This window comes from Clytia hemisphaerica, unplaced genomic scaffold, assembly GCF_902728285.1.
Source record: "Clytia hemisphaerica strain Z4C2 unplaced genomic scaffold, Clytia hemisphaerica genome assembly, whole genome shotgun sequence".
In the NCBI taxonomy this organism is placed as follows: Eukaryota; Metazoa; Cnidaria; class Hydrozoa; order Leptothecata; family Clytiidae; genus Clytia; species Clytia hemisphaerica.
In genome coordinates this window covers 38,447-53,545 of record NW_027104209.1, presented here as the reverse complement: position 1 = coordinate 53,545, position 15,099 = coordinate 38,447, and the positions used below count along the sequence as shown (strand labels likewise).

At 36.1% G+C, this 15,099-nt stretch overlaps 1 protein-coding gene and 1 long non-coding RNA gene across 2 annotated transcripts; both read left to right on the top strand.

Annotated features, from left to right (window-relative positions):
- The first annotated feature begins 938 nt into the window (after positions 1–938).
- On the top strand, positions 939–2,075 carry LOC136815477 (uncharacterized). Its single transcript, XR_010847722.1, has 3 exons — positions 939–1,056; positions 1,233–1,340; positions 1,975–2,075. It is a non-coding gene; the product is annotated as an uncharacterized lncRNA (long non-coding RNA).
- Positions 2,076–8,674: 6,599 nt separating this feature from the next.
- LOC136815541 (uncharacterized) lies at positions 8,675–9,525 on the top strand. The gene is made up of 2 exons (XM_067071993.1): positions 8,675–8,755; positions 8,845–9,525. Exons 1-2 carry the CDS (start codon positions 8,675–8,677, stop codon positions 9,523–9,525), a joined length of 762 nt encoding a protein of 253 aa, XP_066928094.1.
- The last annotated feature ends 5,574 nt before the right edge of the window (positions 9,526–15,099 follow it).

Sequence of the window (15,099 nt, the reverse complement as noted above, 5' to 3'; positions counted from 1 at the left end):
CGAATTGCTTACAAAGCAACCAAATCCTATAAAATTTTTTGCACAATGAGTTTAGCAAAATTTTAGAACGGGCCATTCCAGTGCCCCGCAAAAAACACATTTTCAGAACACTTTTCCCTTTAGAACTTCTGATTAATCTACATCAATACCTTGGAAATCCAGTCAATTTTTTTAAATTTAAAATCAAAGCAACAGAAATCCACAAATCCATTCTTATATTTTTTGCGTTGATATAGCTACCTTATAGAGCCCATAGAATTTACAAGCCCCCGGGGGGGTACTAGGGCAAAATGGGTTACTGGGATGCGCCGCTGGTAAGGGTACCTATTTTAACCTCAGTGAGTCCCAGGTAGGTTCGCAAAAACACCAAAATAGAAAAATCAGTCCCTCGTACAGTGCCTTTTTTGGAAAAATTGGGAAAAAGTAGAAAATTTTGGAAATTTAGTCCATTCAGGGTCACTTTTCTCCCAAATTTTTCAGTTTCAGTCCCATTCAGGGTTACTTTTTTCGCCAAAACTAGTCCCACGTAGGTTCCATTTTTCGAACCTCAGCGAAGCACCCCCGTCGGTCGGCAAGGGTAGTACCCCCCGGTTACAAGCCCTCAGAAAATCAAATAAGTATTGGAACCATGTAATTAAACTATAACTGGAATGGCCACAAAGTAAGTTTTTGAAACATCAAAGCCGCCACATTGTAATTTTTGGTTTCCTCGTATAAAATTTTGTCCTTTGTGTATATACCTATACCTCCTCCTACGTCTTTCGGTCTTTTCTCACATCACAGTGCAGAATAATTATTGGGCCAAGGCAAGTCAATACTCTTAATCTAATTTAAATAAACTGTCGTACACTTAATTCTGAGTAAGTTTTTCTCTGACAGATATAATTTTTTTTGAGAACGAAAACTCGGCTAAATATTAAACATTTCCACAAAGGATGCAAAACACTATTTTCACAGATTGCATTGGTATTTTCAACTTCCACATTATTTGAGATTTTTTTATTTTTTAAACAGATAAAATGAACTGTGATCAAATCAACAACAATAATTTGAAAGGTATGTGAATATATATATATTTTTTTGAGTAATGGGGGGGGGGCTGTCTTCAAAAGAAGGATGTCTACACAGGCCTTGTAGTCTACACAGGTCTTGTAATCAATTCTATGATTTAGACCAGCTGGTTGCGTTATTGCATGCAAACAACATTCATCATTTTCGCCTCTATGTTTTAGATGAAAACAACAAGGCGCTTGAAGATGTTGAAGAGGTAACACTAATGCCAGAAACAATACCAATGTCAGAAACAACCGTCCAATCTCGACATTCCACCTTAGCTTCAGGTGCTTTTTTCACAAATAACCGAAAATGAAGGTAAAGAGGGTCAGACACTCAATTCTTGAAATTAAACACCTAGCAAATTTTATGCTGAAAAGTTACCTAAAATATATGAGCATTCAATGTTTTACCTTCAAGATTGCAGAAACTTATCTTTAAATAAACTTTTCATGGCAAGACATCGCCCTTTGTAAAGGACCCAAGAATTGTGCAATTTTTTGGTGAAAAGAGTTTGCCTTGACAGTGCGCTGAATCAACAATGTTATGAATTTTCTATATGCCTTGACAGTGCGCTGAATCCACAATGTTATGAATTTTCTATAAAATTCTAAGTTATTTCATGTATTCTTAATAATAAATAGAAACAATATTGATCAGAAAAGAAAAAAATTCCAAAAAAATTGATCACCAGCGCAATATTTGTTCCTGACCCACTTTGAGCTCCAAATCTTCTTACCCTAATTTACAGAACTCAAAGGTGTAGTTGTTCTGGTTTTAACAACATTGTATACCCAAAGTGTATGCAGTGGTAATGTTTCAATCAGGAAAAGACACTACGTTTTTGTGTTTGTTGCCTAAGCTCTAATTAGCAAAGACCATGAAAATTTACATACATTGCTTTGTTTTTTTTTATTTTAGAATGTACCACACCCACGAAAAACTCAAACTAAAAGAGTTACAAGATCAGGCAAGTAAGTAATCAATTGGTATCATCCATAATGATATAGCAACTTGTTAGAGTAAAGCCAGGAAAGACAACATTACGTTTTCTTTTTCTTTTAAGTTAATTTTAAGCTGTGTCTAAAATGTTAGAAAAAGTCACATAACAACACAAAGGCTAAATTTTAATCACAGATGTGTGGAATTATAACATTATTGAATATAAGGTAGTTGCACCTAATGTGAACACGCTCTAATACTGTACTATTGTCTCGCCATAATGTGCTATAATAACAATATATCTATTTAATGATCTATTTAATTATCTTTTTTGTAAAATTTCAGAGCTTTTTAAAGGAAGCAGTGTCTACAGAAAAAAAGTGTCCACATTAGAAGCACCTACCTTATCAATGATTAAAATTCCATATCTTCAAGCTGGTTCAAGCTCACATTACTCTCCTTTCTGCTATTTATCACGTCTTTTGAGATCTTCACTCTTTAATTATACTAAACAAATCTTTCTCATTTCAGTGCTAGCTGGTTATATAGATGGTGTTGGTGATACAATAACCGCCAATATTTTGATGTCGATATAAAGATAAGTTCTGTTCAAAAAAGGAAGGTACGTGCGATGTCCGACAAAACGTATAGCCATGAATATTTCAAGTCACTCTGTGAACAAAAAGAAGCAGTTCTTTTAAGCAAGGTGTCACCTATCAAGTCAGGAAGAAGTTTCTTCTATCCCTCAATAAAAGGAACAGAGCTGTCTCCACTCCCAAAACACAATTTGAATTTTGATTCTGAAGAAGTAAATGTCATTTCTGTCATTGATGTTAATGCCATTCAACCAACTGGCATGTTTAAAATACAAGGCCAAATTCAATGGGTGGAATCAAGTCGTCAAGTTAATGTTAGTGGTAACAAAAGAACTATCAGAGAAACAAAATTTCTTGATAAGACCGGTTGCATGGATTTGTCAGTTTGGGGGACGGAATTGATTTCCTCGTTAAAGCATGAAACAACTTATATCTTCACAAACATTGCTACCAATTTTTTCAAACACATGCGGCTGACTACCACATTTACTACTACGTATAGTCAAATTTAGTCTGATGAAGAATACAGTTGGCAAGGTGTCACCATGAAGGATCACATCGTTCTTTCATGTCCTGAAATTGTCACTGCCACCGTAGAGAAATTTATCACATGTCGTTTTGCTAAATGTCATAAGAAAATTGTGTACGATTAATCACTTACGAAAAGTTTTGTACTATGCCCACATTGTAACAAAAACATGAATCCTAAAAAGTGCTCGCCGAATTATATATTTGACCTTGTTTTTGAATACAAGGAAAAACAAATTCAGCTGACTATATTTCCTCAGCTTGTAAGAGAAATGAAATGGAATGAAGATAACCTTATTGAGGAATTGTTGAACCTGGATGATGTTGATATTACATATAACAGGAAAAAAATTATTACAAAAATTTCAGAACATCAAGACTTAGTCTGACAAAAAGACCCTAATATTTTAACTATTTAATCAATTAATTTCTCTGATCTTCTGCTTTTTTACTTTTGACTTTAGCTTTTTAACTACAATTTTAAGCACCAGGGAGTATCGTTTATTAAATGCACGCCTGAAGTTTATATTCTTCTGTATAAATTAATTTTTTTTTACAGAAATAGTTGCATGTTTTCACTTGAAGCTATTAGCTCGAGGAAGGCATTATATATTTTAAAAACTGTTTTTATCTACTAAAGGCCATTTGATTTCGTTTGGGAAGAAAGCTTATTTTAATTATCATCTTTTTTGTTCACTAAAAGCTATTTTATTTTGTTAAGGGAAATTTTTTTTCATCCTATTTGTTTTAAAAGCTAGGAACTTAGCTGTTTATAGTATTAAAAACGAAAGTTATTTATTTTATTGTCATATTTTTAATACTTTTTACCGAAAGTTATCTTTTCTTATTATTTTGTGTACAAAAAACAGTATTTTTAATACTTTTTACCGAAAGTTATCTTTTGTTATTATTATGTGTACAAAGAACAGTATTTGACGTTCAAAATTTGTTATTATCTAATCCTACTAGGCCCAAAATTGATCTGTTTCATCCAAAAACATTGAAAACATATAGCAATTTCTAACATCCTTTTTGAAAGTTGTATATTATGTTTTAATCCTCTTAATAAATAATACCCGGTGGGGGCTACTAGTGGCCGCCTATAGCAGTGCCTATAGATCAAGAGTAAGGCCTAAAAGCCTTTGATAACTTTCCAGGGAGGTAATTTTCCAGGTTGGAAAACAGCAAAATTCACGTGTGATTTTTTTTACCATTATTTTCAAAAAAAATAGCGACTTGGAAATTCCACCCCTTATTTGATTACTTTCCAGGGTGGTAGTTTTTTGGGTTGGAAGACAGCAAAATTCAGGTGTGATTTTTTTTACCATTATTTTCAAAAAATTGGTGACTCGGAGAATCCACCCCTTATTTGATTAGTTTCAGGGGAGGTAATTTTCCGGGTTGGAAAACAGCCAAATCCAGGTGTGATTTTTATAAAATTGAAAATACTTATTTGTTACACTTAGTTAAGCGCGAAATTTAATACGTGCGGAACAAGTTTCCTCGAAAAAATTTCGCAAATTTTGTAACGCGCGAAATTTAATACCAATAAGGTAGGCGAAAAGAGGAGAATTCACAATGTTACATCAATTTATAAGTTGTTGAATTAAATTTTCTGATATCATTGAAATTGATTGAAATTTTGGTAATTGGTTATTGGAACAGAATGTATAACACGTACAATTTTAATTTTTGAAATAAACAACGAGTATCCTAGAAAGAATATCAAAAATATACTTTTTTCTACAATACTTCCAATACGGTACGGTTATATAGAAAAAATGCCTAATAGAACTCTCCATTGTCCACTGTCGATCAGTTACCTTATTATTAGGTTATTGCAGAGGAATGTAAAGAGATGGAAAAACAGCTTTTCTGATTACTCAAAGTTCAACGATCACTTCTTTTGAAAATTCTATTGTAAAAACGTTGATTAGGTCATTAAATGAAAGTCCAGAAAAGGCTCGCCATACAAATCGGACGGTTTCTACATGATTTGACGATAAAAATGAAAATTTGTTTTTCCTTTTTTGCCGATTACTAGTTCAATTTTTAAGAATAAGGAGCAATATTTTTACCAACGTATAGCAAAAGAAATTCTTAACGCAATAATATTAAACTGGTTCTTGTAAAACTGTCAGAAGTCGAGTAAAATCAAGATGGATTTATAATTTTCTCGAGCTCTAGCTTTCCATATTATGGTGGGGTCATGATGCGGTTATATCAGTAGAATTGCTAGGAAATTCTGAGCAAGAAGATATAGGTACCTTTTCGTATAGGAGAGGTGTATCCAAAATATAAGCCTTAAATGTTTGCGCATAATCAGGCTTCAAACAAAAGTATTCTGTCACGACACGCTAATTATGCAGATTTTTTATAGGGACAACAAAAGAAACCTATTTACTCATAAACTCCCTTAAGGGCAAGAGACCTGGTATATAACGAGCCGTTTTTCCATTGCTTTCAAGAAGCTGTTTTCCATCTCTTTACATTACTCTGGTTATTGTAAGGAGCTATTTACAAAGATAAAAATGTCACAAATAGATGAATTTGTCATCAAATGATGAACGAAAAAAAAAACTTAATACAAAGTATCAAAGAACTTCGTGCTCAAAATCAAAATTACCTCTGTTCAAATCAATAATAAAAAATAAGTCAACATCGCGAGGGTAAGCAATAACGGCACGTTTAGTTTTTTTTTGTTTTTTTAATCTTTGATTTATTTGGGATGAGCTTGACATCAGCCTCTTCGATGAATGGCAGTTTTGCTGTGATGGTCTGATTGTTGGTATCAATTGTGATGGAAGAATTGATGATTTCTTGTTCTATCTCCTCCCTGTTGCTGATTGCTTCTTGATGGCTTGATTGCTTGCAGTCCTTGCAGCTACTACAATTGACACAACGATAGGTTATTTCTGAGCCAACTGATTCTGATGTGTCGAAATGCTTTCCTGGATGAGAAGGCAGGACAGATAATGATACGTCAGGATCAAAATTTGAACCAGAGTTGTACAATCGGAGTTGGCTGGTGAAGAATGCTGAAGCTCCTGGTTCGTCGGCAAAGAAGCACCGATGGATGCTGGTAAAGATAGGATGCGGACCTCCTATCACTCCTCTACCATCGTTGACGTTCTTGAATGGAGATTCGTAAATAGTTAAGCCAGAATGAAGTTGATGTATCATCTTAGGGTGATAACGTAAATAACGCATACCGATCATGAGGTGCACTTCTCCTCCAACTACTGATGATGGGATGGGAAGTGTCTTTGAATCTCGACCAGAGGTTTGATATGATCTTTGGATGTCTTGAAATGGTTCATCGATTGTGTAGTGTGGAAGACAGCAGTCATTTCTTCCATACATGTGCCAGACATTGATGACATTTGACCATTGTGCATGGGTATCTTGACATTGTACGTACCATAGGTTGAGTGAGTTGTGGTGTTACCAACACCACTGATTTCGATGGATCAAGATGATTCTTGAATAGCCAGCGGTCCGAGAGATTTCACTGCAGAGTGCTTGACAATGAAATCAAAGCAGCCATTGTCGAGAAGATTGTATATTGACGATTGTTGATCAGGATTGATTGAAATAAAAAGATACCTTGAGGAACGTCAACATCATTTATTGGGTTTGATTTGAAGCAGACATTCATGAATGACAGGCTGATCTCCTTGGCAAATGTTGGTAGCCGCAGACTTGTAGTGCAACGTTCCTTGTACATCTGCAAAACATCTTTGTTGGCTTGAGTGTCCTTATGTTCTTCGCATACAAGAACATGTCTTCTTGGTATGTCATTGTCGTGGGATTGATGTGGACAAACAAAATCGTGTTGGCAGCGTCCCTCTTTGTGTTTGCCAGTTGATATGTCAGCCCCTGGATAGAGGCATTGGAAGCAGTAGCCTTTCCCTTTGAGTAGTGAAAGACGTTTGGCTGGTGTCAGTTCCACGAATTGCTTGCAGGTGTGGTACTGGATGAGTCGTGTTCCTTTTGGTCTAGATGTTGATATGTGATCTGCTGATCCATCGGCTGAGTTGCAGATGATTGATGGTGATGGCGGGTTGGAATTGTATCCTCCTCGTCGATTTGTTTTGGATGAATCTTGCTTAGACTTTGATTGGTCTGATGGTGGTCTTTTTGACGAGGATTCTGATGGACCCATGATGATCACCTTTTGTTGTTATAACTTCAGTTCTTTCTCTAGGAATTCGACCAATCTCTTCCATATGACGTGAGGTGAGGTGCTTTCATCCATTGTTGATAACCATCTTGATAGGCGAGAATCTCCGAGTAGTGCGTAGATGCGTTGAATACCGTCCCCATAGTAGAGGTATTCCTGGATGTTGTGAGTATCCGCGATGAGAATGAGATCTTTGATGAGGTTGATGACTTTGCTCAATACGAACGCAATATTGTCTGCGCCCTTGATCTTTTGAAATATTGTCGATGGTGTTCAGTTGATTCAACTTCCTAGTCAGTAGATGTTTAACGTCTCCGTAGGCAAATTGAAGTTGTCCCCAGATACTCTCGATATCGGTAAGACTTTTGACCATGCTCAGAGCAGGGTCTTTGAGATAGCTGTTTTTGAGCAAGTCAGGTAGCAAATGTCGAGGTGTAGATCTCTCATGAAGCTTAACAAAGTTTGATTTGAACGTATAAAAATCGACACTGGAATCACTTGAGCCGGAGAATTTTTCGGGGCGTAAAAGACTTAACTTTGTAGACGTCACGGTCTTTCACAAATTTGAGAAGTTGAGTGGTGTAGCTTGACTTGGATTTCAGCAATAAATCGTATTGTTCACCAAGGTCCTTGATTTCAGTTATGTCCTTGGTTTCTGAGACTGGTATTTGAAGAATAGATTCATACCTCTCTGCAGCTTTGTCGACTTTCTCAGCTTTTGATGATAGTTCAGTTTTTAACTGGATAAGTTCATTGTCAGTTAAATCATTAAAGGTAATATCAAAATCCTTTTTAAGTCCATTTATAGTTCTTTTCAACTCATTGATTGCAAAACGTCTGGATTGCTCCTTGGAATTGGTGACGTCCAGAGTAGGTTGAATTGATTTGATATCTGGTTTGAGGTTCTTTGAATCCTTGAAGTATTCCTTGATAGCAAGTAGGGTGGGATTAATCTCATGTAATAATTCAGGGTCGCTTTTGGCTTTCTTCAAGATCCCATCAAGACGGTATAATTTGTTTCTTAGGCCTTGAAGTCGCTGGATGGTGACTGAGATGTGATCTGCATTTTCGGCAATGATGGAATTTTCATCGATCAGGTCAAGTGCTTCATGCATTAAAACGTGTGCATCTAGTTCTATATCTTCTATGGAACGAGACGATTGATTAATTGATTGAGAACTTGTGTTTGGGTTAGACGACTCATCGGGTTGAGACATTACGTCGTTAGTGGTTGGCGTCAAATGGACTCTTTGACCGGTTGAGTTGAGTTGTGAGTAGTCAATGCGCTTGATAGTGCGTCTTGACCGGTTGGTTGACATGTAAATTTTTGAAACGTTGGTAACTGTTTAATGCGTTCTGTTTGAATTTGAATATGTCATCGGTCATGGAGGCTTCCGCCTCAAAGGAGTCACTTTCACTGGCGAAGATCCGCTACCAGACCTCACTGATGATGGTGAATCAATTATCGTTGGAGGATTGAAATGTTATCCAAAGACAGATGAGGTATCACTTAACATTTCTGAACTCAACTTTTCCAAAAAGACAAGAGACAAGAAGAATCAAGATCGATTGAATATCATTCCTGAAAAACTCACACGTCGTCAATGTATCTCAAAGGTTGCAGAGATCTACGACCTCACTGGCAAGATTGCACCTCGTGTTGCTGCAACGAAGTTAGACCTCCAACAACTAAACCTACGACAACTTCAATGGGATGATGTCCTGCCCAACGAGCTGCGACAAGTATGGCTCAATCATTTTGAAACAATGCAAGAAATTGGATCCATCCGCTTCAAACGATCAATCGTACCCAAGGATGCTGTCGATATGCAAATCGAAACTCTGGATTTTGGGGATGCAAGTCAAAGCTTGGTATGTGTTAGTATCTATGCACAATTCCGTCTCAAAGATGGCCCTTATTCCTGTCAACTTGTCTTCTCACGCACAAGAACTGTTCAAAAGACATCATTACCAAGAGCTGAGTTGTATGCTGAGTTATTGAATGTATACACAAGTGAAATCGTCAAAAGGTCATTCAAAGGACTTGTTGTATCATTCAAGAAGTTTACAGACAGTCAAATCGCATTACATTGGACCAGTAACGATCAAAAGCCATTGAAGGAATGGGTCCGGAACCGTGTCATTGAAATCAATCGTTTTTCATCAAAGGACCAGTGGGCCTACATTCAATCGTACGACAACATTGCTGATCTTGGTACATGACCAGGAGCTCAAATCAAGGATGTTGACCAGTCTTAAAATTGGATCAATGGATTACCATGGATGCGTTTGCCATCATCTCAATTTCCAACACAATCTGCTGACCAGTTGAAGCTAACAGCCCAGCAACAATCAGAAGTTCAAAGGGAGAAGTCATTCCATTATGTCTCGTTCACATCCGAAAGCATTCTCAATGAAATGAAGACACGGTATGAATATTCCATGTACCTTCTGGATCCAATGAAACACAAATTTACAGTTGTTATCAGAATCATGGCTTACGTTATCCGTTTTGTAAGAAATTTTGTCAAGCGAGCTCGAGACAAATCAGAGAATGTATCATCACAGAATGTATCATCACAGAAGAACAGCATTATTCTGACCAATGAAGAAATCACATGCTGAGATGTACTACTAAAGAAAGGGATCAGTTGAAGTACGTCATTTCACTTCCAAAGCATGAGAAGATTCCAACCGACAAAAACGGCATCCTAATCTACACAGGCAGAATTCTTCCAAGCAAAGGTGTATCGATTGTTGGCGCATTCACAGATATCATGAAGGATCTATCAACCGATTCATTTTGTGTACCATTGCTGGATAGATATTCACCTATTGCGTATAGCATCTCAATGGATATCCACTGGAATCATTCCACTGTCAAACATTCCGGCATCGAAACAACCAATCGGTATGTTCTGAAGAAAGTTCATGTCATTGAAGGGAGATTGCTCATCAAACACATCAAGAGAAATTGCCATAGATGTCGATACTTCGCTTAACGCACTGTGGAGATGGCAATGGGACCAGTATCATCCTTCGATCTAACCATTGCTCCCTCATTTTACTACACACAGTTAGATCTGTCTGGACCGTATCAGTCATTTTCACCAAGTCACAAACGTACTACCGTCAAAATATGGCTTATAGTATTTTGCTGTTGTGCTACATCGGGGGGTTGAGCTTTTACGGAGGAACGGAGTCAGCCTTTTTTTTGTCTGGAAATACGGAATTTCACAACAAAATTGACGGTATACCGGAATTTAATTCATTGACAGTAACGGAAAATCAGCCGATATTTAGTCGGTATTTCGGAATTTTACAAAATAAATGGCGGTAATTCGGATTTATTTTATTGCCGGAGACGGAAAATCAGACACCATTTCATGAACAAAATATTTTTCTCTTTCGAAAAGTTGTAAAATGAAAGAATAGAATGAATGGGATTTATAGATATCGTTGTGGCACAAGATGTGTAACCATCTTCAATCTTCCTATCAAAGAAAAATCACCTTCGCTGTTGATTTAACCTTCTTTATTTTTATGGTGGTGCTTTTATTTGTAAAGAAAAAAAATCTTGCAACACAATGGAGGGACTTTTTTTGCCTTTTTCTTCCTATAAACAAAAAATAGTATGTGAGAAAAGCGAGAAAAGGCAATTATGAGGTTTGTTTGTTGTGATGATGTACCTCTACTCTAGTGAAGTGAAGTGAAGTGGGGTGAAAACCTGGATACTTTTACGAGCCCCCCCCCCAGCGGTTGGCGTGATGGCGTGAAAATGCAGTGCCTGCGTGATAGTGAAATCGAATTTTTTCAGGCGTGATGGCGTGAAATTTGCAGTTAAGCGTGATCGTGAAAATTATATTTATTAGTTGAATCGTATTTCTATATCCATTTTAGCCAATTTAGAGGGTTTAAATTTCAAAATTTTCTTGGTCGGCCCCAACTATGGTAGGGCCTCCTATAGGGCCGCCTATAGATCTTCCTATATATCTCATTTTAAAACATAAAAGAAACGGTGCAAACAGTTCTATTCATCTGACATTTATCCTTGTAACTTCCGATTCTTTTTAGCAGCTAGCTAGTTTTCAAAATAATAAAGTCGAATGCTATGAGAGTTTCGAAAATTGAAAATTTTTGCATCAAAGACATCAGGTCCTTTATTTCAGGAAAACATACATTTGTAGCAAAGCCTTAAACAGAAAGAAGCAACAGGTTTATTAAGAGTTGTAATTTTAAGCAGATTGATCAAAAGAATCCAATGATGTTTAAACCATATTTTATAAAAAAGAGAGTAAATGAGGGCGATTTTAGCCGTACTAAGTTGAAAATTTCTCCCGTCGGCGCAAACCATGGTTGCGCCTCCTCGTTCCCCTTTTGAAAACTATTCACGCTAATTCACAATTAATGCCCATGGGTCCCGTCAACCAGGGGGCATGGCTCCTCATGTTGCTTCTACTTTTAAAAGATTTCCATTATTTTTACATGAATTATTTTTAAAATTAAATTGAAATGGGTCCTAAAATAGCACTTTAAACCCTTCAAAATTCAAAAATTTTCTCCGTTACCCAACCATGATGGGCATTTGTCAATTTACTCAAATATACCTCCGCCCTAAAACCGGTGCCCATTGATGTGACCAGTTGTCCAACAATTATTGAAATGCATAAGTCAAGATTTTTCCTATCGAAAACACCCCAAAAAACTGGAATTTGTCCCCTGTGTATTACTAACAATAGAAAAACAGAGATCAAATTGCTTCCAGATTTTTTCGGGCGTTTTCGATAGGAAAAATGATATAATCCAGGGGGGGGGGTCATGCAGTTATTATATAAACACTATGACAATTACTACCGTGGTGGTATATAAACCAAAATTTGGGAAAGCAGTTACTCCACCAGTGGACTAACTGCAACATGGGTGGTGCCTAAGCCCAAAATTGTCGATTTTGGTAGGATATGGTGTACTAAGTGAGCACATTTTTCAATTTTTCACTTAAAATTTTAGGTTTTTAAAAATTCCGGAACCAAAAAAATTCAAAACATTTTTTTCAAAAGTCAAAAAGAAATCACAAAATTTTTTCTCCAATCAAGGCATGAAAGATATTTTAACAAACTTGGAAAATGATTGAGATATTTAATTCTTGAACGGTCGTTAATAAGACGTACCCAGTAAAATGGTATCAAAAATGCCGAATTTGGCATTTTTGGGGGTGGTATACACCAATTTTGAAGGTAAAATCAGTTAGTACACTATGGAATAGCTGCAAGGGTGGTGGTGTCTGTAGAAAATGTCCAAAATTGCAGTTACTCCACATAGTGTCAAGGAGTAACCGCAAGACCCCCCCCTGTATAATCTTGACTTACGCATATGAGACCTTTTTAGTGCGTAATAGTTTTACATTGACATGGTTTATTTTTTCTAAAAAACATGCCGGAGACGGAATTTTACTTTTAAAGTGTCCGGAATTACGGAATTTGAGCAGGAGGTCAATCAATCAATCGAGAAGAGCCTTCAAAATCATCGCCTATCTATACTACAATAGGAAACACTCAGCTCAAGTATCGCAAATCAAATCAATAATCTTCCTATTGCCATCAGTGTCTAGATTGGATCACCCCGAATCGTCTCTTGTTGGGTCCAAACGAGAGTCAACGTTAACAAATCAATATACCTATGGAATCATCAAAAGCCTGGAGTTCGGTGATGACATTCCTCCGAGAAAAGCAGTTATTCAATACAAAAACGAAAACGAGGATATCAGGCGAGAAACAAATCGTTCAGTACGTGGTCTTGTTATTATTCACCCTATTGATGAATGTGATTTTATGGTCGAGCTTGATGAAATGGCTAAGAATGTGGACAAGAAATTTGTCAATTAAATTTTTTTCCTTTTTGGTGGGGAATGTAAAGTGACTTTTATCAAAATATATTTCTAAAACAAAAATAAAAAGTACAAAATGTAGTTTATAAATCATGAAACAAAAAATTTATTGCACCTTGGAAATAGTGTTTATTTATTATATACTTACTGTAACTTATCTCATTTGTGTGCCATTAGGCTAGGCTAGCTAGACTAGGCTATATTTATTCATTTATTTTATTTTAGTATGTTAGGCACACCTGGTTTCCATGGCCTCATTTTCAGTATAATGTCACAGTGGGAACTCAGTCTATTTAAGGCCTCACTTCAGTCACACCTCAGAGCTACCATTTTGTGTCATGTCATGCTGACTGACCATAATGGCATCATAATTCATAAGGCTCTAACCTTAAAGTAATTTTCAATTCAATGTGTCAATGTTCAACTTCAACTCAAGTCAATCAATACTCAATTCATTCACAGCATTTTTATATTGGCTACCTGAGAGGTTTCATTTTTGTTCTTGTTCTTTGGCAGCCATCTTGTTTTTGCTTCCAGGCAGCCATTTTGTTTTGTTCTTTCAGTTCACACTGATACATTAGGGACTTGCCTTGACATGATTCATAGGTTCAGTATTTCAAAACAATACAGATCTATTGATGAAGTCCAAATTCCACTTTTCCAGAAAATATTTGACAGCTGAACCCAACAAAAAAACTACCAAAAACAATCGAAGGAAAAAAAATACGGCAAAACCAATGGTAAAAATCAAATGATGGAAATAGTCCAAGACAAATCTAATAAAATGACAAATCCGGTACCAATATTGTAAAGGTACATAAGTAGTTCAGTTGAAACAATGACATTTTGGACATTTTGCGTCTTTGTGCCAAGTATTCCGAGAAAAAATATTTTTTTCAAAATGAACATGGGCATCATTTTTTTGTAAAGCACCCAAAAATATTAAAATATTAGTATCTCACTTTGTTTCTGTCATCCTCTTTGTGTATCTAATGACTTCATCTCTCTAAACACCTAAATTAGCATAAGTCGCTTCGACATTCTTAAAATTCGTAGGTTTACCTACTTTCTTATGGCATGGCGTAAAATGATCTATTAGTACTATCGGGTGACCCACAAAACAAGTCTTTGATGGCTTTGTGGAGCCGAGCAAATAGTTTTTAATTGAATTGATATTTTTAGTTCACTAGATACAGTTAGATAGAGGAAAGTCTATCTTAAATATTGATTAAAATTTTACTACTTCGTCAAGAAAATATTTGTGAAATAGAGTATTAAACAAAAGAAAAAAAGTTTGGCATTTTTTTGGAATATTTCAAAAATAAATTCTTCCAACAAAATTAATCTCCTCCAAGGAATCTTATCCAGATTTTTTATTTCATCGTTTGTGAGACCATCTCTGCGGTGGAACAAAAGTTCCACAACAACACGCGCAATTAACCAAAGGATGTGGTATTCGTTATCAGGAATATCTAGTAACAAGACTTCGGCCATAGGGTAGGCAAATTTGCGCCATTCTTCTGCGGTCCAAGACATACATTTTTCAATATGTTTCGGACAATGGCCATCTTGCAATTCTAAGATAATCAAAAAATAAGAACAACATCAAATACAGGTTAATGACTTTTGGGGATAAAACTTACCTAATGTTAACCAGTTTCGATAAAAAAAATAAACAGGATAATAGCTTGATTCAAAGAAGTAATATTTTGTCAGACAGACTTCTGCGAGGGCCTCTAAAAAGTGATTTTTGAAATAAAATATTAGCGAATGAACACATAACTTAAAGGTATTCATTTAATTTTGCGAGTATTCAGTTTTACGTTTCTTTTTCAATTATCTTGGTCTTATCTCTTCAATAGAAAACTATGAGTACCAATAAAATGTTACCTGGTGTGAGTGGAAAGTTACTC